Source organism: Cydia fagiglandana, chromosome 2 (genome assembly GCF_963556715.1).
Source record: "Cydia fagiglandana chromosome 2, ilCydFagi1.1, whole genome shotgun sequence".
Classification (NCBI taxonomy): Eukaryota; Metazoa; Arthropoda; class Insecta; order Lepidoptera; family Tortricidae; genus Cydia; species Cydia fagiglandana.
Window position 1 is genome coordinate 19,382,646 of NC_085933.1, and position 24,589 is coordinate 19,407,234.

The window sequence follows — 24,589 nt, forward strand, 5'->3', positions numbered from 1 at the left end:
AAGAGGAGGCACCGAGGGAGAATGATTCGGCCATTTTGGGACTTGGATTTTCTTCCCCGACCTAGCCGGGCTCGGCTTTATATTAAATAATTGGGACAACGTTCTCATCTTTGCCTGCCCTCAGGTGTACCTTGAGGTTAACCCGTTTCCCGAAAGGGCGAACCAGGAGCGTCCTGGGCACTTCGGAGTTGATATTCGATCACTCATAAACCCCGGCAAGACGATTTTCCTCCGACAGGTAAGGCGTCGTTCATATACTTTTGTCAGAAATTGTATGGCGTGCCATGCGGCCACATAAAAGTATCCCGCGTAGCGCTGAATTCTATACTGTAATATAACCCCAAAGGGTTACGCATGGAAACCCTTGTTCCTATGTGAAACGGACTCTCACGTGGCACGGACCACAGATTCTTGGCGTGACCTGAGCCAGTGGAACTAATCCCGTACCCGGAATTTTCCAGGAGGTGTCTACTAGGGGCGCGGCCTTTGGTAGGCCAGATTCTGTGCCAGTCGACCTGTGCAGCTGGCCCCGCCAGAGTCGGAGCTATTGGAACCTCCGGCCATCTGGTCGAGAGAGAGAGCCGTCGACTGTCGCTACAGTGCAGCTAAGCCTTTCACTACTTTTTCCTAAACTGCGATTTTGGACTATTCACCTTTTAGTATTAACTATCCAATAGCGCAATCGACCAAGTATCACCAACAATAATTAAAACCCGGTTAGATAAATATAAATTTAGTTTACTATCAATAAGTCGTTAAGTAGTGTTTAAGCTCAAAAGTGTAAACTTAACCAGGCCGGCAATTAAATTGTACCTGTCCACTATCGGGTTGTTTGTTTTATCCCCTTCAGGACCCTTAGTTTAAAAAAAAGTATTACAAAGCTCAATCTATTTAAATTAAACCATGTAAGTTTTTAGTTAGGTACATAAATTAAACTAAACATAATTATATTTGTTTGCGGAAAACATTGGCACTATTAGGACTTCTATTAAGTCATTGATTTGCAAAGCATTAACTAAAGTCTCTCTTATCATCTAAATGTGTTGTAATCCAGTTGCCTGTGTAAGTGTGTATGTTATGTTGAAATGTGCTTCTATAAGATTATTGGTCAAAATTTAAATTATGATGTAAATACCCGACGTCAATTGTACCTACTTTACTTTTTAACAGTCATTTAAACTAACATATTCGAGAATATTCTAATAAAATCAAACTGAATATTGCGATGTTTCATCACAAAATTCTTGTAGGCACCTCCTACATTCTTAGTCAGATTAATTCAATAATATCATAAAATTAAATTTTTCAAATTTCAACTCTATCGTATTCAAATAAAGTTGGAAATGGTATGCAAATCTTGAAGATAACTTACCTGCAAACATATTCTTACACACAAATGTTGCCAGTTAAATAGGTTTATATTTTTATAAAAGATTAACAACGCATCGTTTGGGGGTTTCCATACAAACAAGCAACGGGAATGTTGACCGTGTTCGAGTCCCGGTTATGTGTGATGGATTAAAGGAGGAAATTGAATGCCATTATTATTGGGTCTGGAATCGGAGCCATGGTTCCTGGGAACGGATTTCGCTGTCTCTTATGGTTTCTGACTTCTCCATACTGACCCATTTGGATTGATCACCCTGTATATTGAAATATTTCATGAGATGATTTATTATATCTTATTATATCTTTTGGATTTTCTTCATTTAGGTAACTACTTTAACTTCACGAGATTAAATGTACTGACTTAATTACTTCTAAATAGCCTTTGTCATAAAAATGTTCATTAAGTACATTTAAAAAAAAATAAGGAACTAGAAACATTACATAAATGTCTTAAATGCACACCAAACAATATATTACTTTGCGTGGGAATAAAGTACATAGTTTAAAGATACATATTTTGTTTTTAACTATAGACATAAATAAATTACATTCTATTATAAAGAGTTAATCAATTACGAACATTATATCAAATGGCAAAAAAAAACTGAATATAGAATTATCGTTGAGGCATTTTACAAACTAACGGAACTAAATGAAAAACATTGAATTCTGAATGTGAAGTAAAATAATGCAAAGAGTTTCAATTATAAAAACAAAGGCACTTTGTAGAAATGAAGTGTGGGGTGTTCTCAGTCAAACTTAAACTAATGTAAACAAGGCGATAAGTTTCATTATGCTAAAGAATGTCAAGTTATTATTCACGAACAAAGAAATCTTAAGTGAACTGAACACTTGTATAGCGAGCGTGGCAACTTAAAACTTATATGAAGTGGTTTTCGTTAATTATGGGTTAGCAAAGTGATAAAGTGGAACGCCACAGGTTTATATTTATTTTTAAATTGAATTATAGATTTGGTTGTTACTTTACACTTATAAACAGATTGGTCTTAATTTATATAAAACTGTCAGAGAAGACACATACATTTGTAAAATGGATAACAAATTGAACTCCATGTATTTCACTTAGTAATCATTGAATTCTTGTTAATGGGAATGTGATACTATTTAATGTGTGCAAATTGTAAATAATGTAAGCTGTAATAGCTACAAATAAGTGCATACATATATAATAAATTTTATTATGAAATAATATGTGTAATTTACAGTTGTAAGGAACTGTGGTAATGTACAATATCTCTAAGATGAGAAACAACTGTGTGAATATTGTATAAAACATAGTATGAAATAATGCGAGCTTACAAAATGTTAATGTTAAGACTTCAAAGAGATGTAATATTAACTTGTGTACGTACATGTAAGACTTTAAAGACATGTAACTGTAACATGTGTTATTATAATAATATTTATGTGTTAACTAACATAGAGTTAAGCTGAATCGATCTGATCAATCGATTCAATTACTTATATAAAACTGCATATGCATATGTGTTGAATGTACTTAATTATTAGCTATGGTACCATATAGGTAGGAATTTTAAAATAAGTTGGATTGTATTTTAGAATTACCTAAGTTGATATGGCTGGTAAGGTTTTACTGGGTTTCCCTTACCTTCGAACAAATGTTGGCCATTATGTTTCCCAGAAAAAGGCAGGTGGTGTTGTTATTGTTTTGTATAAAGATTTTAAACATAGATTTATTTTTGAGGGGGCGTGTTGGAATTAACAAAACTAAATCTATCTCACTCATACAAGTATATTGTTATACTTTCTCTTTCACACATGTAAACTATTGAATAAAAAACAACAGCCCATAGTTCCTAATCTTAAGGACTTCGCTTGTGCTTTAGTACCTTGGTAGCTATGAATAGGAGCACACCTTGCCTTACAATATTGCGATAATAAATTCCAACTCTTATAAATCGCTATGTGCCTTTTTAATTAATAGCCCAAATCTAATATTTTAGACATCACCAAGATACGATAACAATATGTTTAAGATCTGACCTGTCAAATTTGACATTTGCGCGATTCTGGAGATACTCTTGAACGATTACCACAGGATATGACTTAAAGATCCAATTCACATCTAATAGGATATCTTACTCTATCTAACTCAAAAGTGACATTGGTTGCCCGAATTGCGCTGGAAAAGAGAACTAGTTGATATCTAAACTATAACGTGTCTAGAATGGATCTAGTACGTGTCGTCTCTTGTGAATATCTTGAAGTTCGAATACGCCAGACGGGCTTTATTTCATGCCTTTGATGTAGGTATCAAGTCATGTTACAAAACGATTTGATTGCATGCGCTCACTAGCTCTAAAGCTGCGCGAGATGCGTTTGAATGTGATGCGAACAAGGGATTGGTATTCAATTTGTGTTTTAATACATACCTACCCGAACAACGTAAAAGCAATTCAATCTCGTTTATAAAACTTGTCTAGTTTAAAAAATGAAGATTGATTTTAGTTGATTTTAATTAATTGACGATGACGAGTAAACGTTAGTTACGATCAGCAGTGTGGCTTAGTGAGCGAAGTACCCGTAAACATCTAAACACAAATTTGTTGTTAAAAAAACAATACACTCTTTTTTTTGGGCAGTCGTGTAATAAGAACGTGCGTACACTGTACACATAATTTTTGTTTGTGGTGTTGTGTTTGTTTGTCTGTGTAATTTTGGACACATCGCCCGCGAAGCTACTACTGCTGCTGACTGTACTTTTGGAGAATACTTGGATAATATGGAATTGTTAAATTTTATAAAACTACTTACTATCAATCAATCAATCAATCAAATAATTTATTTGCCAGAATACATAATATCGCTTTTTGGCTTAAGTTAATAGGTACCTACCTAGGTAAATGTAATTTTCATATGTTTTTGTATCGAAATGTACAAAATAATAATGTTCTATTTCTAACAGGTTTGTGCATTTCTAAAATATAATCATAACAAAGACAAAATAATCAGAGCGAAATTAAAATTGTTTACCACTTATTTTTACTGTATTTCAAACAGATCCAAAATATTTAGACGAAGTTTGAAAGTTTTTGATGGTTTAATAAAGTTAATTTAAAGTATTTAGGAAATATTCAAAGCTCTAAATTAAACTAGAAGTGACAAGTGTGTGAGATGAATTTTTGGCTCGTTTGATTTGAAAAAAATCTTGTTTTAATTTGAGTGTTTCATTTCCTACTTACTACACTAAATTGACGTGTCAATCTCAAAACATCGGCCGTGAAGTGTTTATCACCAATATTTGTTCCTCAGTTATATGTCCATATATGTCTTCTATCTATTATAATTATGTACAATTTAAATTCGTACATATCGTCGTTTAGGACCCATATTATAAGCAAAGCTTGGCTTGTTTAGGGCACTGTCAATCTGTGTAATATTTATTAAAATTCCCAATTAAATAGTTTTATATAAAATAATATTAATAATAACTCCACGGCCGATTCGGCCACGGCGACTGCTATCAACTCCGTTGCTGTCTCTGGTGTGCTCGCAAGTGGCTGACGTAGCCGATCTTGTTACTAAAAATTCGCGAACATTGCGGGCATGTGAGCACACCATTTGAGTAATTATATTATATTAAGTGATTAATTGATTTATTTTACATAAAAAAGTCTTACATTACAAAACTCGTACATAAAAAAGTGGTATAATGAAATTGGAATACACGAGTCTATAACTATTTATTGAAATATTGTTTCTGTAACCATACAATTATTTCAATTCATCAAATTTAACTGATTGGCGATGAGAGATTGAGACAATAAAGTATGCTAAATTATCCACAGTCAAGTCCACATGGCCACAGAATAAATAATAGTACTAGGTACAGAAGACTCACTCTCTAACAAAACGCGTCTGTTACGATCAGCACAGATTTGGCCGCTAGGTGGCGACAGCGCCACGCGCGGCTTATGGCTTTCCCCAAAATTGGGGTGGAACGGATGTACTTTTAGCTACCTGTAGCAAAGCGACGAAATCGCTGAGTGAGCCACGCCTGACATGGCTTAAAAACTTTTTACATTAAATCAGTACAGTTCCTGCTATTTACTTCCTTGGCAAAAGGGTTGTGATAATTAAAATTCAGGCGAGGTCGGACTCTGTTCGCGGCATATAAATCAGAGACAAGACAACGTGGCAGTCTCGGCGAATCGATACTGGGATTACGTGCGTAAGCAATTTCTGTCGCTTTAGTCGGATAACAGAATTTTCCAAATTGAATCTAGGACGTACGCTGCTTGAAGGAGATTTTGGACGAAAAACAATCGGTACATGCCGCAAGTGCCTCTCTGCCCGGTTGCCCCGGTTCGAACTTTAAGATACGTCAAATATTAGGGTTAGATACGATATGGATTAGATATATCAGTATCAAAAGTGACATTTTTCTTTGAAGAAACGTCACATTTGACACTGACATATCTAATCCATATCGTATCTAGCCGAAATATTTGACGTATCTTAAAGTTCGAATGGGGCCGTAACGCGTTCTTTCATCATTACAATAGGTGGGTAGATAGTTTTAAATAAGATATCCTTATTCCAATATGTAAAACCGGCCTTAGGGCCAAAGAGCCATTTTACAACTTCATCTTATTTCGGTCCAAAATTATATTAACTTAATTAAACTTCCATTTAATATTCCATTAAAATAAAGTTTCTGTTTGCTTCTTGGGGATAGGAAATATGATGGAGGAATGAAAAACAAAACTGAAAACGCTGTATACAATATATTACAGTATTGTTTACAATTCAAATTTGTTTAGGTTATTATAATCAGTAAAACACTTCGGAATATACTTTTATTATATGCAAATGCTTAAGCATGAGGAGTAAACTTATTCGACAATTTTTTCTTTTTTAAGAACTCATCGTAATTTTCATCACTTTGCGTGTCACTTTCAGCATTTCCAAAGTATTTTGCGTACATGTCTGAAAACTCCTTATAGGTTTCCAATGCATCTTGCCTGTCCGGCGAATCGTGGGAACTATATTTGTGGCCACAGTAACATTTGTGGTCCTTTCCGCAGAACGCAGCCTTGCCGAGCCCTATACACTTCCTGATACACTCTCTAGCTACGTCAAGACTTGGGCAGAAGTGGGCTATTTGATGTCTCCGAGGTGAAGAAATTTGGACTGAAATTAAAATACTATCATGCAATGCAACCAGATGCAACATACTAAGTAAATTTCAATCAGAATGAGGGACAGGGGATTTCGTCTTCGTGGAATCCAGTAAGGGGGAGAAAACGTCCCATCACATACCATCAGACGTCGTGAGTGTTGTGTGTAGGCCAAGTGACAACCCTAGCGTACAAATGAATAATCAAGATCAAGTGCGGGTAGTTCGTAAAACCCGCGCAGCAAGAAGATTTTGATACAATTCCTCGCCAGTCTGCCTGTGACCACGAACGTAACGTCACGTTCAAAACGTCAGGCCATAAATAAACGTAAGTGTTAGTTATAAAAGTATACTAAGTAAAAACTATTACATATTACTCGTATTATAGTAACGACATAGACAAGATTTTTATTAAAAATTTACTTGTACCTGGTATATCTTCATCGCTTTTTTGGACAATTTGTGGAGATATATTTATTTGAACTTCGTTTTTCGGAGGAATTGGTGCTTTCGGCGCTATCATCAGATCTGCTTAGAGTTAAAAGTGGTATTTTAGTAAAACGCATGTAAAATTATCAAGTCTAACTTTTTAAAAGCTACTTGTCCTTACCTACACTTGCCACTACATTTGGCGAGCTTATCGTATCTACGACACTTTGATGACAGTAACATTCCCCGTTATGACACAGTACGGAGACTCCATGGCAATTTTCTTTGCAATATTGTAGTCCTGCTTTGGTGGAGCAGTTAGAGTTGCGTAGGAAGCTCAAAAAGTAGTCCATGTCAACTGAAAACGGTTTTTTTTTCTATCAAATCAACGTAGGTAATGTCTAAAGTGTCATTCTATAGAACTTGCTAACTATATAAACAAAAGTCACTAGTAAATTTATTATTTATTTTAATTTGGCGATGGCGGTTTCTTTACACAGCAAGTTCCATAGAATGACAATTTAGGAAGTATTTTTTTTATACAAACTTATCATACTTGGATGACGCGGTTCGTCATCGATCAGAAACGTATTAAGGATGACTCACGCTAGACCGTGACCACTTCATTTTCTATGGAAAGAACCATGTGATCACCAATCAGCCGTCATAGCAAAAGACACACGGATGCCTCGGCCCGGGCCCAGCCCGGTCTAACGTAACTCATCCATTAAGTATGAAACATCATCTCAAGCCGATTGGTCTTCGAAAGATGCAGTGACACGCTTATTAATTTCCTTACTTACGTCCTTATTCAAACATAGGCAAGTTTACTTGTTCTTTGTACAAGTACACTGAAAGGGGAACATGCACTAGCTGCACTGACAACAAAGGTTCGCAAGGGAATTCACAGTCGAAACCGAGCCGCCCGACCGCGACCCTGTGGGTCCGTGGATTTAATACCTTGTCCTCCGTCGTTGCAACCTAACTGCACCTAAACCTAAGGCGACGCATGCCTATGTCGTAAGATTATATAAACAGGGTTAAATAATAATTACTAACTATTAGCAACTTGAATGTATAGGGGATGTTTACAAAACGATATACTTATATAGTTACGTTTATGGATCATATTTTTTAACAAATAACAGCTACCTATGTAATCCTAATCATTCTTAACATATATTTAATTAATCAATTAATATTTGTACTCGTAACACAAAAATAACAGAAAAAAATATATGTTTTACACGAGAACAGTTATAAATAATTCTGTCAATCCATGATGCTATGGAAAAATAAAATTGGTCACTAAAATTCTTGGTTTATTTCGAAATATTGGCATAAGGCCCCCCCCACATCTGGCGTCTTTCGAGCGTCGGCGTCTGTCGGCGTCGGTCCAACGCTATGGAAAATGACGTGACTGCGCAGTTGCGTCGACGCTGCGTGGACGTTGCGTCGACGTCGGCCATAGAATTGTAGACGCCGACGCTCGAAAGACGCCAGATGTGGGGGGGGCCTTAAGAGTTGCACATTGAATGTCAATCACTGAAACAGCCAGCTCCGACATTGTTCGCTATCCCATAGTTGCATTGGTCGTGGATAAAACCGTTACAATATGTGTACTGACAATCCTTATCCTCTTGAGGAATTTTGGAAAAAAGTTATTCAATATTATCCTCTTTAGGGACTTGTGGGCCAAGTTAACCACAGAGTGGGAGCCCCACGAGTCTAACCGGGGAGCCGGCAGGCCTCGTCGGCGATGGCGGGATAACTTGAACTCCTTCTTGAGAGGCTGGCCAGATATTGCACTAAATAGAGACGAGTGGAGAAAGAGGGGGAGGCCTTTGCCCAGCAGTGGGACACAGTAGGCTCTGAATAATAATAATAATCCTCTTTAGACAAGTTTTAAAGTCATTTTCTCTTCGCAGGGCCCAGCACAACAATTAGTTATTAAATACTTTAGTATAGTATCACCGATTAAAAAAAGTTAACATGAACATACTTGCTTTCGTTCCATGTGCTTCAATAAAATAAAAGCAACAGAAGAGTAAAATATAACTTATTTTCGAAGACATCTTGCTGCACGATGATCAGCAGCCACAGAAAACATGAAAATGTTATAGTGCAAGTGTATAATTAGTTTTTAATTGATTCGTCAATCACAATTTCCAGTAACAAGAAAAAACCTTGGAAACATAGCATGGAAATTAAAATTTAAAAACACGTTTACTTACTGAGATCACGTTATCTGTGCATCTCATGTTTTTTTCTTATCGCTTAGCCAGAGTGGCATTGTCTCGCATGACTACGATCCCATAAGTCCCATAACCGAGGGCGCGTTTGACATGAGAATGGGATACGAAATTACCGTTAGCGCAATAGAGGATGCCTAGCCACTCAGTACTTATAATTACGAGTATACAGAGTACTTATAGTTTTAGTTATCTGATGGTTGAACCAGGGATGATACACACGGCATTCATGATGATTCCATGGGTCTTATGGAATGAAACGTCTACTATTAACCATACAAAAATGACATTTATTATGTGCTCAATTTCGCTTAAAGTGAATACATAGTAATTGCTCAAATGGTCACTCTTAACCTTCGAGCAACACCGGCTTCCGACACGTCGGAAGGGAGGGGCCCAAGCGATATCTCACCGTACAAATCTTTCTGCCATTTTTCGCGGGGGGAAAGGTGCACACAGTCGCACTTCTCACACACTTACATACAAAATCCAGTCTGTAATGACGACACAAATACATAGAAAATGACACACGTCAAAGACAAATCTTGCAAACCTCGATCTCTTTTTGTGTACGGACGAGTGACTAGTGTCACAACACGCACACTAACACATTTTCGTTGAAGTATGTCATTGTATTCTGAGAGATGAGAAGTCGGATTTGTCGCTCGACCGATCCGCAATTTGTACTGAGCGAGCAAAATCGATAAATCCAACAATTACTTGAGACTAAAATATAATAATTATATTTAAATGTAATTAAACGTATGATATGTAAAAAAAAATATTACATGTGAAATGTAACACTTTCTTTTTGTAAATTTGATGTCCCCGACCTCTTTTTATAACAAAAAACCGAGCAAACAGGCATTTTTGTGCAGCAGTGTTCACGCGCGCGTCTGGACTCGGTCTAGTGAAAAATCCAAGTGCAACTAGTTTTATTACCCGCGCTAGATTAAATTGACGCGCTAATCTTGTACCTCGGCAGAGGGGAAATAGTGCGAATGCCGCCTCCCTTCCGTGTTGCTCGAAGCTCTTAACAAATCAGAAAGAAACAAGCCACAACAAATATTATTGTTAAGAGTGGCCATTAGCCTGTCAGGCTATATGTAGTGGCTAATAACTAGCAGTCACCCTACATCTCGGTTTGATCATACTAGACTATGATCTTTCATCTTAATTTACATTTATTTCCAAAGCCCGGACGACCAGTGGCGGATTTCCCATAAGGCACAGTAGGCCCGGGCCTAGGGCGGCGAGATATTAGGGGCGGCAAATTGTGACAATAAATTCGCTGATGATAACAAAAAATAACTCAAAAGGCCAGGCCAGGCAACGAATTCTCAAAAAAATTTACCTACCTATAGAGGGAAATGCTTGAAACACAATTTTTGACTTCGTACCTAACTTTATTTGGACTATCTAGGAGGTGAAGGTGAACATATCAAAAGTCCCCGGCCGTAGCCCTTGAGCCGGGGGAAGACTGGGAAGAGAGGGGTTTGACGGTCACATTTTTCAGTTTTTCGCTTATATCGGAAACTATGCGTTCTAACGACATGATGATTATACAAAATGAAAGTTGTTTAAATTTGCTACAAGCTACAATTTTTACGATATCTTGAGGAATGAGGGCCCTCCACACTTGTGTGTGAATCGCGGCGCGAAGCCGCGAACGCGAGTGTGGCGTCGATTTCGCAGATTGTTGACGCCTTCGCGCCTTGTTCCCCGTTTATAGGGTTCCGTACTTCAAAAGGAAAAAAACGGAATCCTTATAGGATCACTCGTGCGTCTGGCTGTCCGTCTGTCACAGCCTATTTTCTCCGAAACTGCTGGACCAATTAAGTTGAAATTTGGCATACATATGCAAGTTTGTGAACCAAAGATGGACGTGTAACGGAAATAAACTAATTTTAAATATGGAGACTATTTGTGGGAGGTAAATGAGAAAATTTAAAAATAAAGTTTTTCAAACTATATCGTGCTACATATCAAATCAAAGAGCTCATTGTAAGAATCTCAAATATTTTTTTTAATTATTTTAGGATAAATAGTTTAGCAATTATTCAAGAAAATAGGCAAAAAAAAATGTTTATCTTACGTTTCTTTTTTAAATTTTTTGAATGAACTGTCACTTAAAATGAATAAGTATTTGCTTATTTTTTTCGTAAAACCCATAGTCTAATAAAACATGGTCTTCTCTTCCCAGAGTGACACAAGCCTACGTCACAATAACATGGCTGCTATATATAGCGCTATCGCATATTATCATATATAGTGTCGCATGATGACGTAGGCTTGTGTCAGTCAGGTGACCTAGAAAAGACGGGAAGAGAGTACCAGGCGGAGTATATTATTATACCATGGTAAAACCTATGTTCCTACGATCATGTCATGTCAAGGACGAATAATTTCTGAGATATAATAAGCAAAAACCCGAAAAATGTGACCTTCAAACCAAACCGCCCTATACTCTCCCGCTCAAGGGGACTTTTGATATGTTCACCTCCTAACGAGTCCAAAAAAGTTACTAAGTTAAAATGTGTCCCAAGCATTTCCCTCAATATTTTTTCGTTTCCTGATCTAAATGTAGTCAATATGATGGGTGCTGATGCTGAGAAAGGGGCGGCTACAAGGCTTGGGGCCTAGGGCGGCAAAGACTGCAAATCCGCCACTGCGGACGACGGGAGCAAAAATGCACTTTTCACTAGTGCTTAGTTAAATATCAACTCTTCTATCGACATCCATACGATCAATTTTTGAATCAATGAATTTCTGATTCAAAAATTGTTCATATGGATGTCGATAGAATAGTCGATATTTAACTAAGCACTAGTGAAAAGTGCATTTTTGCTCCCGTCGTCCGGGCTTTGTTTATTTCTCTGGTTAAGCGTCTGGAGGGTATTTAATATTTCTTCCAAACACAAGTTCAAATTTCAAATGAAGTCGCAAACAAAACTGTCCCAATCGGAGGACGCTTCAAAACTGACGTCAAACAATGCCAAGTCAAGTCCAATTACAGCCGAGTCTAAACGAGTCCCGAGTGGGTAAAACTTCATTTCCTTACTTTATAGAAAGTGGAGTATTTCTTCAGTAGATTGGTGTGGTAATAAGCGGTTAGCGGGCGTGAAAGCCTTTGGTCCTTTAAGGCAGCCATTAAATCTAGTAGTTTTACTGGGATACAATCGAATGGACTGTAATGTAACTTGTTAAGGAGCTAACCCGATTAGCTCGGCTGTGGGACTTTCAAACTGGGCGGTTTTGACAGAGTTAAATTAAAACATTGAGGCCAAGATTAAAAAAATCTGTAAGGTACCTACCTATATGCTGAGGGACATATGCACAAGAGGCAAACACGAAAAATATTATCTTAGGTAGTATTTATTATATACAAATCGAACAAATCAACATGCAACTCTGAAACATAAATATTTAAAATTTTATTGACCCACAAAAAAACATAATAATAGCAGTACCTTCAGATCCACAGCGCAGGCTTCGTCACTATACAGATAGCTCATCCACCTCAGGTTTCGTCAAAATAAAATGTATACTTCCACATATGTCATCAGCAACACGCATCGTCAAATATAAAAGAAAATTGGTACACAACACAATAACAAGCCATAAACCTATATCCTAATCCGGTAAGTACCCGGCACAAACGTCCCCAAAATACCAGCGGCGTTCCCGCGCTGAATAGCCAACGATATACGCTGGACCAGGTACGAACCAGACCTAGGATCGCAACCCCTATCCCGCAAGCGTTTTCCCAGATCCCTCACAAAGACCTTCGCCTCGGAACACCAAGGACCAGCCGACTCAACAGCGAGAGGGACAAAATCGTAAACTGGCTTCAAGTTTGAGTACTTGGCATGTTTCTGTCTCGCAGCGTTCTCCGCAGCCCCCCCAGCCGCACGTATTGTCTGTGCAAGATGCGATGCGGCAAAGGTGCTCACACATGTAGCATCCCACAGCAGACTCCGACCTTTAGCCCATGGAACAAGAGTGAGACCGTCTGGCCTCTTCCCGCCACTTTGTCTTCTTCTTTCTTACTCTGAAACTAATTTAGAGATTTCGATTTAAAATGATCTCCAAAGTTTGAAGCACCGGTCAAATCCGGTCAATCAAAAGGTACAATTATTAAATACAGTGTATAAATCCAATACGGGTGATAAATTAAACCAGATAATAGAATTTATCTATGCAATAATTAAAAAAGAAGTTTTTTTTTAATTATACTTAATTATTACCGTGTAATTAATCATATTGTCTTCGGTTACCGCGATAGTTACTCATGAAATACAACTATTGAAACCACGAACCACGAACGCTGTAAAGGGTTCAAAACGTCGGGATGTATGTATGTAGTATGAATTCAATATAGGCGATATAATCCGTTTCAATGGTTTTATTTCGCGTAATTATTTAATTCTTAAAAATTTACCGAGCAGCAATGTACTGCAAACATTACGAGACACGAGACATAACATGATAAGACATTACGAGATACGAGCTTTTTAAAATAACTACCTACTGCTTTGACAGTTACTTTCAAAAGCTCTTATCTCGTAACTTGTGCGTTGCATTACATTACGGGCCGAATTATTTATGTGGTTAAAATTTTCATTGTATTTCTAAGCAATATATATTTATCTCAAATACTTCCTAGGTCCTATGCTAACCACCGTTAAAATATTTGCTCTTATTCAATTTATGAGAAGAGCGTAAGTGGTGCCCCACGGGCAGAAAAGTCCGTCTGGACGCCCCAGACCGCTGGAGTGACGAAACCCAAAATGACCTGTCCGCCCTCGGAATACCCAACTGGCGTGAAGTGGCATAGAATAGGGCAGAGTGGCGCTCTCTTGTGTCAGAGGCCAGGATCCTTTTTGGATCCAGTGGGCTCAGTGACCCAAAAAGGATCTTGGCCTATGACATCACTATGTATGTATGTATTCAATTCACACACTGTAGATCTCGGTCACTAAACACGCTAGCCTCCTCAAATTACGCCGATATCAAAACCAACGACGTTCTTAATGAACTCTCCTTGTAAACTGTTCAAGAAGTTCCCAACTAGTTCACTGGAGTTCGCCATTAACATTCTTCGAATATTTTTTCCGAATGGCCAGGGTTCGAGTTCCGGGAAGTTTGCGTCTTTAAAACTTTTTTTATAGTTGTCACAAGCGTTTTAGCGTTAATGCTGGGAGATGTTAAAATTTCAATGTTTCTTCCGGTAGATCAGTAAAGGCCAATTGCATCATTCACTAAACCGGGGTTAACCGGTTAAACCTGGAGTTACCATGGTTACCAGTATAATTTGACACTGGGCTAACGGTTTAACAGCCCCAGGTTAGTGGGATAAACAAGTATCACTAAGAGTTACAAACATTTAAAAAAGTTGGTCATCTCAGTTAGGTACAGGTACAGTCGCCATCAGATATATCAGAGCGGCCCGGGTCCTCAAAAATATCTGAACACGCACTCTAACGCCTTGACAATAGAAGCGTGGTCAGATATTTGTGAGCACCTTGGTCGCTACAATATACTGATGGCGACTGTACACAATAGTATACGAATGATTTCGTATCATTTCCACGGAATTCATAGAAACGAAAAATAAAATTGTTACAGTCTTATATATATAGCCCTAATAATGAATACACAGGATAATATTATGGTCTCTAATTTATTTATTTCTATGAAAAATTGGTCAGTATTTTCTGAAGATCAACACCAAATGAGACAAATAGGATTTTATTCTGTTGTTAATCATTTTAAAGCGAAAATGTTCTGTCCTACGGATACTTGATTATTTATTTATTTATTTATTAACCTGACCTTTTAATAAATGTCTGCCTGCATTTTCTCCTCGTTATCTTATTAAAAAGAATGGGACAATCTACATAAATATACTGTTCACTAAGTACTTAGTTTAAAACATTCAAACAGTATTATCATCAAAACCAAATTTAATAATTGCAATTTAATCCGATTATAAATTTCTAGAGTGCGCTGACGAATATGTGAACCACTAAAATACCAATCCATTAAATTGTCATAGGTACAGTCGGCAAGAAAAGTGGTCTGCCAATTTTCGACTCTATCATCTGATTGATAGAGTCGAAAAGTGGTAGACCACTTTCTTGGCCGGCCCTACATAATTGAGAATTATCTGCTATTTACTCCTCGTTAGTTATCCTCGTGCCGCCCACCATACAAAATTATAGCCAAGGAAATTAGAATCTTGTTGTATTTTCAATTGGGTTCATTTTCATTTGTTCGAAAATTTTACGAGACAAATGAAATGCTACCTACTTTCTTTTTAATTAAGGTTGACATTCCATTGAAACTGAGTGTACATCCTAATGTACATTGGGCGGCACGAGGCTATAGTCATACCTAATCAAATCATTGGCAACAACAGTGTTCGTTGAAACCATTAGGTACATTATCTTACCGAAAGTGAAAGATTCATTCGGCGCGATTCGGGAAATGAAATAGACATTCACTACACTAGATATGAAAATTTTAATAGTAACGATATGTGACGTTCCACTGCAAAAGGTACCCTATGGCGGTTAGCGCTTACGCTATTATTAACGCCGCTCCAATATTATTGCGGCCATAGGGTACCTTTTGCCGTGGAACGTCACATATCGTTACTATTTTATATCTAGTGAATGTCTAATTCATTTCCCGAATCGCGCCGATTGATTAGGTACAGCAGATTTGTAAAGTCTAAGGAAAAATATGTTAATAGGCGGCATTCACATCTTCACGAGAGGCATTCACTAACACACTGGCGCGGGCGGCGCGCAGATTCGATTCAGTGTGATATCCACATATCTGGGGGCCTAGCCAATCTGAAAATCGATTGCAGAAAACGAAACGAAATCATTTCATTTCATACAATTATCTACGATTCTCTTAGCGTTTTGCTTCGTTTTCTGCAAAGGACTGTCTTCTTGGCTAGAACCCCTGGAGTATCATACGTCAACTTTGGACCATGACAGCTACCACATAATGTGCTGAACCATTCAGCGCCATCTACGTCAAGTAAATTTAGAAGCACGAATAATTCTTTGTCTATTACAACTTTTCTGTGTGTAATAACTTTTTTCGATAAATAAAGCTTATTTACTTCAATTAAAGGTTGAAAGTCAAGATTGCACAGCGAGAAAATTGCATCGGTACATATACTTAATTAAAGTAAAGTATTAAATTTATACGACTGCATTGCAGCTGCAACATTGTTACTAATTGGATATTATGCGCACACCGCATAAAGCAACTGTGAAAAAAGTATTTTTTTAGTTTTGTTACTGCGCTAAAATATGAGATACTTAGATACGTAAATTTATGCTACACTAACAGAACGTTAGCTGAGTATAATAATGTAATGTAAAGTCAATGTTATGTAGCTAATTCCGTCATAGGGGCTATGCCGTCTACGAGCGTATATTTATTTGAAACTTAACTCAATTTTAAATTATTTCGTTGTTAGAGACAAACACTATAGTTCGTTTTTTTAGCATTAAGGTAAACGTCCGTATGGATGACACTGACCTAATGTATGACTTTTACACAGTTTATTTTGAAAAACAAGAACACCGTTTTTAATATAAACATAAAACAGGACTTAATCGATTGCATGTGTTATCTATGAATCTTGTTCCAAAACTGTCATTAATACGTTAAATATTTTTCACTTTGTGAGGTAGTTTTTGCTACGAGGTGCATGGATTTAGTTGTGCGCCAGATTTCTTAGTACATCTGTTAAGACTTTGCATCTTAAAAGTGTGAATAAAAAACAGGACTTTATAAGTAATTAGTAAAGTGCTTATTCATATTGTTACATAATAAATCAAACGATTGATATTGTATATTAAAAGTAGATTATTTTCCTTACGTTAGTATTTAATCAATCAATCAATCAATCAATCAATCAATCAATCAATCAATTTATTTAATTCAGACCATGTCCATAGTGTTAGTATACATTCCCTTAATATTATGTTAGTACTTAAACCTATACAAAATTATAACAAAATTAATAAATTATAACAACTTATATACTAAGCCTCTGGAGCCCATATGTACATCGTCCCAGTGTTTCCAGAAGGCGCAAGCAGGTGACTCTAACACTAGGCGCAAGAGGCTGTTGGAACTGTCACGCACGCGACGCATCAGAGAGGCAGTTCTGTTGCGTATTATCACACCGAAGCTGTCAGTGTGCGCCTCCGCGAACATTCCGGATTTAGAAGACATGTCATACACTGGTAAAAAAATTTAGCGTTTAGTAGTGTATGACATCTATGTCATTCACTCGCACAAATTACTATTTTATGAAATTTAATATTGACCATGTTGTAAGGAAGTAAGACATACTTTTAATATACTCTGTAAAAACCAATTATTTTTCGATCATGTGAGTAGTATCTGACATGAGTGTCATACACTATTTTACTATGGTGGTGGAGTGAATGACAGTTACGTATTGAGTGTCATTCATTGGGTCGTAACTAGTGTCATACATTGGTTACAGCTATCATGTAAACTTGATGCACCTTCATGTCATACACTGGGTCTACGACATTTTTTTTTCATAGTCATACAATGGGACATTCGAAATTTCGCCAGTTATCCACTGGTACAATTTCAGATGTCGAGGAAAACTGAAATAATTAATAATTTTTATTACTATTATACAATGTATTGTTCCGCTGATATTAAGGAAGAACTGGTTCATAAATCTGCATACACCAATAGTCTGTATGGGTCATAGTTAAGTAGTTTTCCGGGTAAATGTCTTAATTTCGTCCTAATAGTGTCATTCACAGGGACACTTACCTTAGTAAGAACTTGCAAGAAGGTAAGCGATCTTGGCATGTCTTTTAATTGAAAAACGCTTTTTAAAAATCAAAATCGATTACTTGTGAAAGCAGAAGAATATAAATGATCGTATTAGATTCATAATTGTTACATATTTGCCGTAACTTATTTTTAAAATGTGTTTTACAATTAAAAGTCACATCAAGATTGTTTACGTTATTTCTAATGCTATAAAAATGAAGTATAGTGGACGGAATAATCTCTAAGACGGAATTAGCCACATTGAGCATATATTGTAAGTTGAGCCTCGCTCGACTCTACAAGTTTCGAGCCTTTACTCGACAGCGGTCAGTCCGACACGCTTACAACATTTTTCCTCTTTGTTCATATCAAGTTGAGATTATATTTTAGTGTCGAACGGTCTGCTTGGCCGAGCTGGCGCACCTGTTGATAATCTCGGCAGGGGGTTGAAATATTGAATCCCTTACGCAGACATCCGCTTTTATTAATAAGATACTTGGTTAAGGCCTAGCTGCACTTTAAACGCGTGAGAAATTAGTAGGTAGGGTGACTGCCAGATGATGTGTTTCTATTGCCGCTATAACAACAAATAGGTATAAGAACAGAATAAAATAAATATTTAAGTGGGATTTCCATACAACAAACGTGATTTTTTTGCCATTTTATGCGTAATGGTACGGAACCCTTCGTGCGCGAGTCCGACTCGCACTTGGCCGGTTTTTTCCCTGACTTCTGGGGCGGCGAAACTTATTGGCCCGGGGCGCCAAGTTTCAAAATACGCCCCTGGCTGTTGGCCATTACATATCAGAAAGAAACGAGCCAATTGAAGCCGTATTGTTCAGAGTGGTTAATTACTATCTTCTTCCTCGCGTTATCCCGGCATTTCGCCACGGCTCATGAGAGCCTGGGGTCCGCTTGACAACTAATCCCATGATTTGACGTAGGCACTAGTTTTTACGAAAGCGACTGCCATCTGAACTTCCAACCCAGAGGGTAAACTAGGCCTTATTGGGATTAGTCCGGTTTCCTCACGATGTTTTCCTTCACCGAAAAGCGACTGGTAAATATCAAATGATATTTCGTACATAAGTTCCGAAAAACTCATTGGTAGGTACGAGCCGGGGTTTGAACCCGCGACCTCCAGATTGCAAGTCGCACGCTCTCACCGCTAGACCACCCGTTAAGTGTGGTTAATTACTATGTAGTGGCCAATAAATAACTATAGCAGTCACCCTACTCAACAGTAAACATTTAAATGAGGAATATTCAAAATTATCTGCGAACACTCTTACTTCTTTAACAATTAACACATGTTGTTAAGGTTATATTTACTAATTATTAAACATGTTAGAAAAACTTGCAACGGATATACTTTATAATATATAACTATTGCTTACTTAAATTGTATTTTAGTTTTGTGTTATTAGTTATTATTATTTGTGCCAATAAACATGTCTTATTCTTATTCTTATTCTAAATTTATTACCCGTACATAAAGCCGCGTCTACATGAAGTCACGACTTTTGCTTTGAAGACACGCCAAAGCAAATTAAACAACTATGTATAATATAAATACGAGTATACCGACCGACTAACAATTTCCAAGTTTCTAACTCAACCTTTAGCTTATAGTTGTTCCTCGGACGAGCTAAGAAGTCAGTATACGAGCAACATAAGAGAACAACTCATATCCTTCAAAACCCTGTCGTTTTAAGGGTTCCTTTCCGCACCCAAAGGATAAAAACGGAGCCCTATTACGAAGACTCCACTGTCCGTCTGTCCCCCTGTCTGTCCGGCTGTCTGTCTGTCACCAGACTGTACTCGTATCTCATGAACCGTGATAGTTAGACAGTTGAAATGTTCACAGATGATGTATTTCTGTGGCCGCTATAACAACAAATACTAAAAATAGAATAAAATAAATATTTAAATGGAGCTCCCATACAACAAGCGTGATTTTTTAATAATGGTACGGAACCCTTCGTGCGCTAGTCCGACTCGCACTTCTACGGTTTTTTAAATTGTTGGATAAACATGTTAGAATTTTTTGTTTACTAAGCCTGATATGATAGATGTTCGTTTGGTCCCATAAAACTCATATTTAATATACCTGGAAGGAAGTTTATTACTGGATGCGAGTTTTCTCCTTAACAAGATTGCTTATTAAGCCAGCAACGTCTCTCCGGTAATACTGTTTCATGAGCAGGAAGCGCTTGAGCCGACTAACTAAATAGTCTAATACTACCTACTATAAAAAAATACATATAAAATGAGTGTTTCTTTACAATAAAATTGGGGTAGGTAAGGTATTTTGAGTAGGTAGTGACATAAAGATAATTTAATTTAGATTCAGAATAAGGTGACTTAAAGATAGCTAACGACAGACAGACAGACTGACGTCTGCATTGTTAACGTCAAAGAACAAAACTAAGAAAAAAAAGATTATTTCTTATTTTTACTTGAAAATTTCCTTTTTTTCGGACATCAATCAACTTTTGAGTTATTTCCACTCAGAATCACGAGGACTATCGATTAAAAAAAATGACAGTTTTGTAACGCATTTTCATGTACATTTTGTATGGACCGTTACAAAACTGGGGACAATTTTTTTCTTCGTCTCATTCAGTAGTACTCGTGATAACCCAAAAGTTGACGGTTATTCGAAAAAATCTAAATGGTACCATTTTTCTGAAATCCGCCTTATATCGTCCGTGAAGATGAAAATCAAAAACACGCGCCCAAAGGAACTGATTTCATTTAATCATAATGTATATTGTAAGTTATGTAGGATTAGTATTTTTTTTACAAAGTGTACGGTTTCCTAGTGGCGAGGTAGTCCTTGACTCCGGGGAGCGAGCGCACGGTCTTCAAGAGCGCGTTCACGGTGGGGTACTTCTTCTCGATTTCGATGCCGAGGAACAGGTTGGCGCTCTCCACGATGCCCACCAGGATGAAGTCGGCCCAGCTCAGCTGGAAAACAACATAGCCGTCAAGTAACTGCTTTCATTATGGTGGTATTGCACCAATAGAGATAAACCATTAGTAATTATTATTTATTTAAATCTTTATTGCACAAAAGAAATCACATCGTACAATAAGTGGCCTTAATGCTATAAGACATTCGCCGTCAGTCAACGTTGGGCAAGCAAGTAGTTTAAATTTATATCCGGCGCGCCAAAGCACGTTCGCTCACATCTAAAGTACTTTTATTAAGCTTATTACGCTCATATTCTCACTTCAATCTGTCAATAAAATGTCTGGCAATGTAAAAGTGATAGGTATGTAAATCGAATTTATTTGAGTGACGGCACTTTGTCTTTATTAGGTCCATGCGATTATTTCTTAGTAAAGAGAGCAGACTGAATTGATATGCTATCATCTTATATCAAAATCACTTAACCTTTCAAATTTCGATATGGGTACTTGGGTATTTTATATTTTTTGTGAAAAAATACATATAATACATAACTATACCTATTAATATTGTCAAAAAATTTAAAACCAATATGTAAATTAAAGGAAAAATAATATCTTTTGCATGGTTGCTTGCACAATTTTTATATGCTTGATAAAAAACGATGTATTTACATTTTTATTTAATGATTTTTACTGTAATAAAAAACTGGCTAATTTTTCACAATACACAATAAATGTCGATAAAATTTAAAAAGTTGATATTTAAAAGTTTTGCGCAAAGTTTTTACAAAACCAAATGCGGCCCTTTATGCCATTTTATGTGTTTACATTAGTAAACATATATTTAGTTTAAATGAAATACTTATATCAAGTATAATTTGTAGTTACATAGCTTACCTTGCCATTGAAGTAGCCCTTGTTAGCTTTCAGTTCCTTTTCAAAGCGAGAGAAGAAGAAATCAACTTGTTCGTTGATGATTTCTTTTTTAATGGCCTCCTTCCGAGTAGCATCAGTCTCCTTGATGAAGGTGACGATCTCTGTAAACAGAAACGTAATATTGTTATTTAAAAAATTCTTGAATTTATGCTTCATTACTCAGTACAAAAGAAACATAGGCAATTTTACTTTTTTCGAAAAAAAGTAAATGGTAGGTATAATTTTTTCTGAATACCTCCAGACAACAAGAAGCGAGATAATTCTTTAAAAATATGTACTGTATTCTAGGGTTTCTGTGTGACAGAGGTAATTGACACCACACATTATTAGCTCTAGCTATAAAAAAAATGCAGACGTTAAGTTTCATGAATTTCGGTTTCTATGTAATCTACATAGAGTTAGATTACCCTCTATTTTAATAAATGTTATTTTTGTTACGTTACCATCTATCTTATACCTGTAAATAACTCTTATACCTTTAAACGAGCAATTCTTGTATACATATTTCTTTATATATTTCGGGGATCTCGCGATTCCCGCGAAACGGCTCTAACGATTTCGATGAAATTTGCTGCATGGGGGTCTTATCTCTGAGAAAGGCGCATCTTCGAGATTTTATATGTTTTCCGAGCAAAGCCAGATATTTTTAGTGTTCCGTACAAAACTTTGGTCACAGAACATTTGGGATCACTTCGGTCTTGCAAATTAGTTAAATGCTTTTTCTCAAAGACCGTCTGACGTAGATACCTAAAATTTGGAACAGTTGTAGTAATTTAGTGAGATGTAGGTATACTTACTGCTCCAGAAGTCGTAGATGTTGAAGACGATGGCGTCGAGCACGGCCTGTTCCCAGGGGTCGGTGGGCAGGAGCTTGACCTGGCTGGCCACGTAGCGGGCGATCGCCAGCGACTGGTTCAGGGTTTTGCTGCCCTCCTGGTACAAAGGCAGCTGACCGTATGGGAGTGCTGGACAACAATGCAGACGAAATTGATGAAAACTTTTTGACCAATAAACGGACATAAATTTGATTTAATAATTTATAAATCATAATTAATATTAAATAAAAGTTTGAACAATGTTATAGCGTTAGACCAAGAAAAATCTTCAGCGATTTTGATGGCCCACGCACTACAAGTGTTATTTATATGTCATAATTTTATAGAAGATTGCGTTTAAAATAACACTTGTACTGCGTGGGCTATTAAAATCTCTGCAGAATTTTCCTGGTCAAACTCTGGCAATGTTTCACTTAAAAAATATTGTGTATATATAAAACATAATAATAAAGAAATAACATGTGTGCTTATATGCATTTATTATTGTTTTGTAAGTGTTTTTATATTTTACTTTTATATTCATATTATAAATAACCTAACTTATGACGAAAAATAAATAAAGAAATAAAAACTAATGTAGCCAAAACTTTAAATGAATTGTAATGGACGTGCAAATAATATAAAGATGTAGAGTGTCATTAATACTCCAGTTAAACTAGATGGCACTGACATGGCCTTAGTATGCAGATGTAATTGTTACAACAAATAATACCTACCTACCTATAATAACTTACATATTTAACGGTTACAATCAAATGGGAAGAGTTTTATTGGAAACGTTATCAGAATAGATAGAGGTACTTACAGTCTTTCACACTCTTAATGGGCCAGTCCGAAAGCTCGTACCTAATATCCTCGAACTTCTGCCCCCCATAGTGGAGGATGTACCTGATAGACTCGGCAATGCCGTTTAGGTTCAAGTAGTGAAGTTTCTTGGACATCTTGATGTAGGTACTGAACCCCTGAGAATGACGAGCGCGAACAGCACGCCCCGTTTTATAATAACCAGGGGTTTGATAACAACGGTCCACTGTTTATGAAATGATAAAAGTTCAACAAAATAAAGATAGTGACCGTTATGTAATGACTACATTATTCATTTTAATAAGGATTCAATATGGAAATTATTTTATCAGTCGTGCAGAATTCACCAGATTATTTAATAATGAAATACTGCCCGACTCCAAGTTTAAGATACGTCAATTAATCTAGAAACAAATGGAGTACATGTGTTAGTGTCAAAACTGACGAATGTGTTTGAAGAAACGTCGCATTTGACACTGACATATCTAATCCATATCGTTTCTAGATCTATCTTATCTGACGTATATTAACGTTTGAATCGGGCCGATAGGCTAGGCTGATCACGCGAGGTAGGCAAAATATCAAACTGGTATAGTAATATTTAGCACGAGTATCTTTTTTTTTGTACCACGACGGTAGCAAACAAGCGAGTAACCCACGTAGTCGCAGACTTTGAACGCTTGCGACCCAAATGGTGTCATAATTAAACGCCTCGCTGACATTTTAAGCAGGTATACAGTCGCCATCACATATATCGGAGCGGCCAAGATGCTCAAAAATATCTGAACACGCACCTAGCACCATGACAATAGAGACGTGTTCAGATATTTGTGAGCACCTTGGCCGCTCCGATATATCTGATGGCGACTGTACAAAGATTCACTATGTTGACAGGTTATGGACCAGCACTTTCACATTCAACACAGTGTATTTTTCAAAGTCATTACCGGGTGTGTTATCAGTTTACCAATGTATTAACGTACATAATTATAATTTATTATGTCAGTCATGTTATT

General features: G+C 36.9%; 3 protein-coding genes across 4 annotated transcripts in view; 1 reads left to right on the forward strand and 2 right to left on the reverse strand.

Annotated features, from left to right (window-relative positions):
- The window catches only part of LOC134678142 (uncharacterized), a 216,110-nt gene that overhangs the window by 22,075 nt on the left and 169,446 nt on the right, over positions 1–24,589 (forward strand). The gene's annotated exons all lie outside the window — the stretch shown is intronic.
- On the reverse strand, positions 6,144–9,119 carry LOC134679666 (uncharacterized). 2 transcript variants are annotated; one of them, XM_063538617.1, is made up of 4 exons: positions 8,982–9,119; positions 7,161–7,337; positions 6,980–7,078; positions 6,144–6,564 (listed from the first exon to the last, which is right to left on the reverse strand). In XM_063538617.1, the coding sequence occupies exons 1-4, from the start codon at positions 9,052–9,054 to the stop codon at positions 6,248–6,250; spliced, it is 666 nt and encodes a 221-aa protein (XP_063394687.1). In that variant the 5' UTR covers positions 9,055–9,119; the 3' UTR covers positions 6,144–6,247. The 2 variants fall into 2 exon arrangements, with proteins under 2 accessions (XP_063394687.1, XP_063394686.1); XM_063538616.1 differs by having other exon boundaries at positions 6,980–7,081.
- Positions 20,819–23,749, reverse strand: LOC134678249 (glutathione S-transferase-like). Its single transcript, XM_063536723.1, has 4 exons — positions 23,575–23,749; positions 22,731–22,898; positions 21,895–22,034; positions 20,819–21,051 (listed from the first exon to the last, which is right to left on the reverse strand). Exons 1-4 carry the CDS (start codon positions 23,708–23,710, stop codon positions 20,884–20,886), a joined length of 612 nt encoding a protein of 203 aa, XP_063392793.1. The 5' UTR covers positions 23,711–23,749; the 3' UTR covers positions 20,819–20,883.

Excerpts from the sequence above, each read along its gene's own strand:
- LOC134678249 (XM_063536723.1), bottom strand. The coding sequence starts at position 23,710 with ATGTCCAAGAAACTTCACTACTTGAACCTAAACGGCATTGCCGAGTCT. Across the intron at positions 22,899-23,574 it reads CATTAAGAGTGTGAAAGACT|CACTCCCATACGGTCAGCTG; the intron begins GTAAGTACCTCT and ends ATTGTTGTCCAG. Across the intron at positions 22,035-22,730 it reads CATCTACGACTTCTGGAGCA|AGATCGTCACCTTCATCAAG; the intron begins GTAAGTATACCT and ends TTCTGTTTACAG.
- LOC134679666 (XM_063538616.1), bottom strand. The coding sequence starts at position 9,054 with ATGTCTTCGAAAATAAGTTATATTTTACTCTTCTGTTGCTTTTATTTT. Across the intron at positions 7,082-7,160 it reads AAATGTAGTGGCAAGTGTAG|CAGATCTGATGATAGCGCCG; the intron begins GTAAGGACAAGT and ends TTTAACTCTAAG. Across the intron at positions 6,565-6,979 it reads AAGCGATGAAGATATACCAG|TCCAAATTTCTTCACCTCGG; the intron begins GTACAAGTAAAT and ends TTTTAATTTCAG.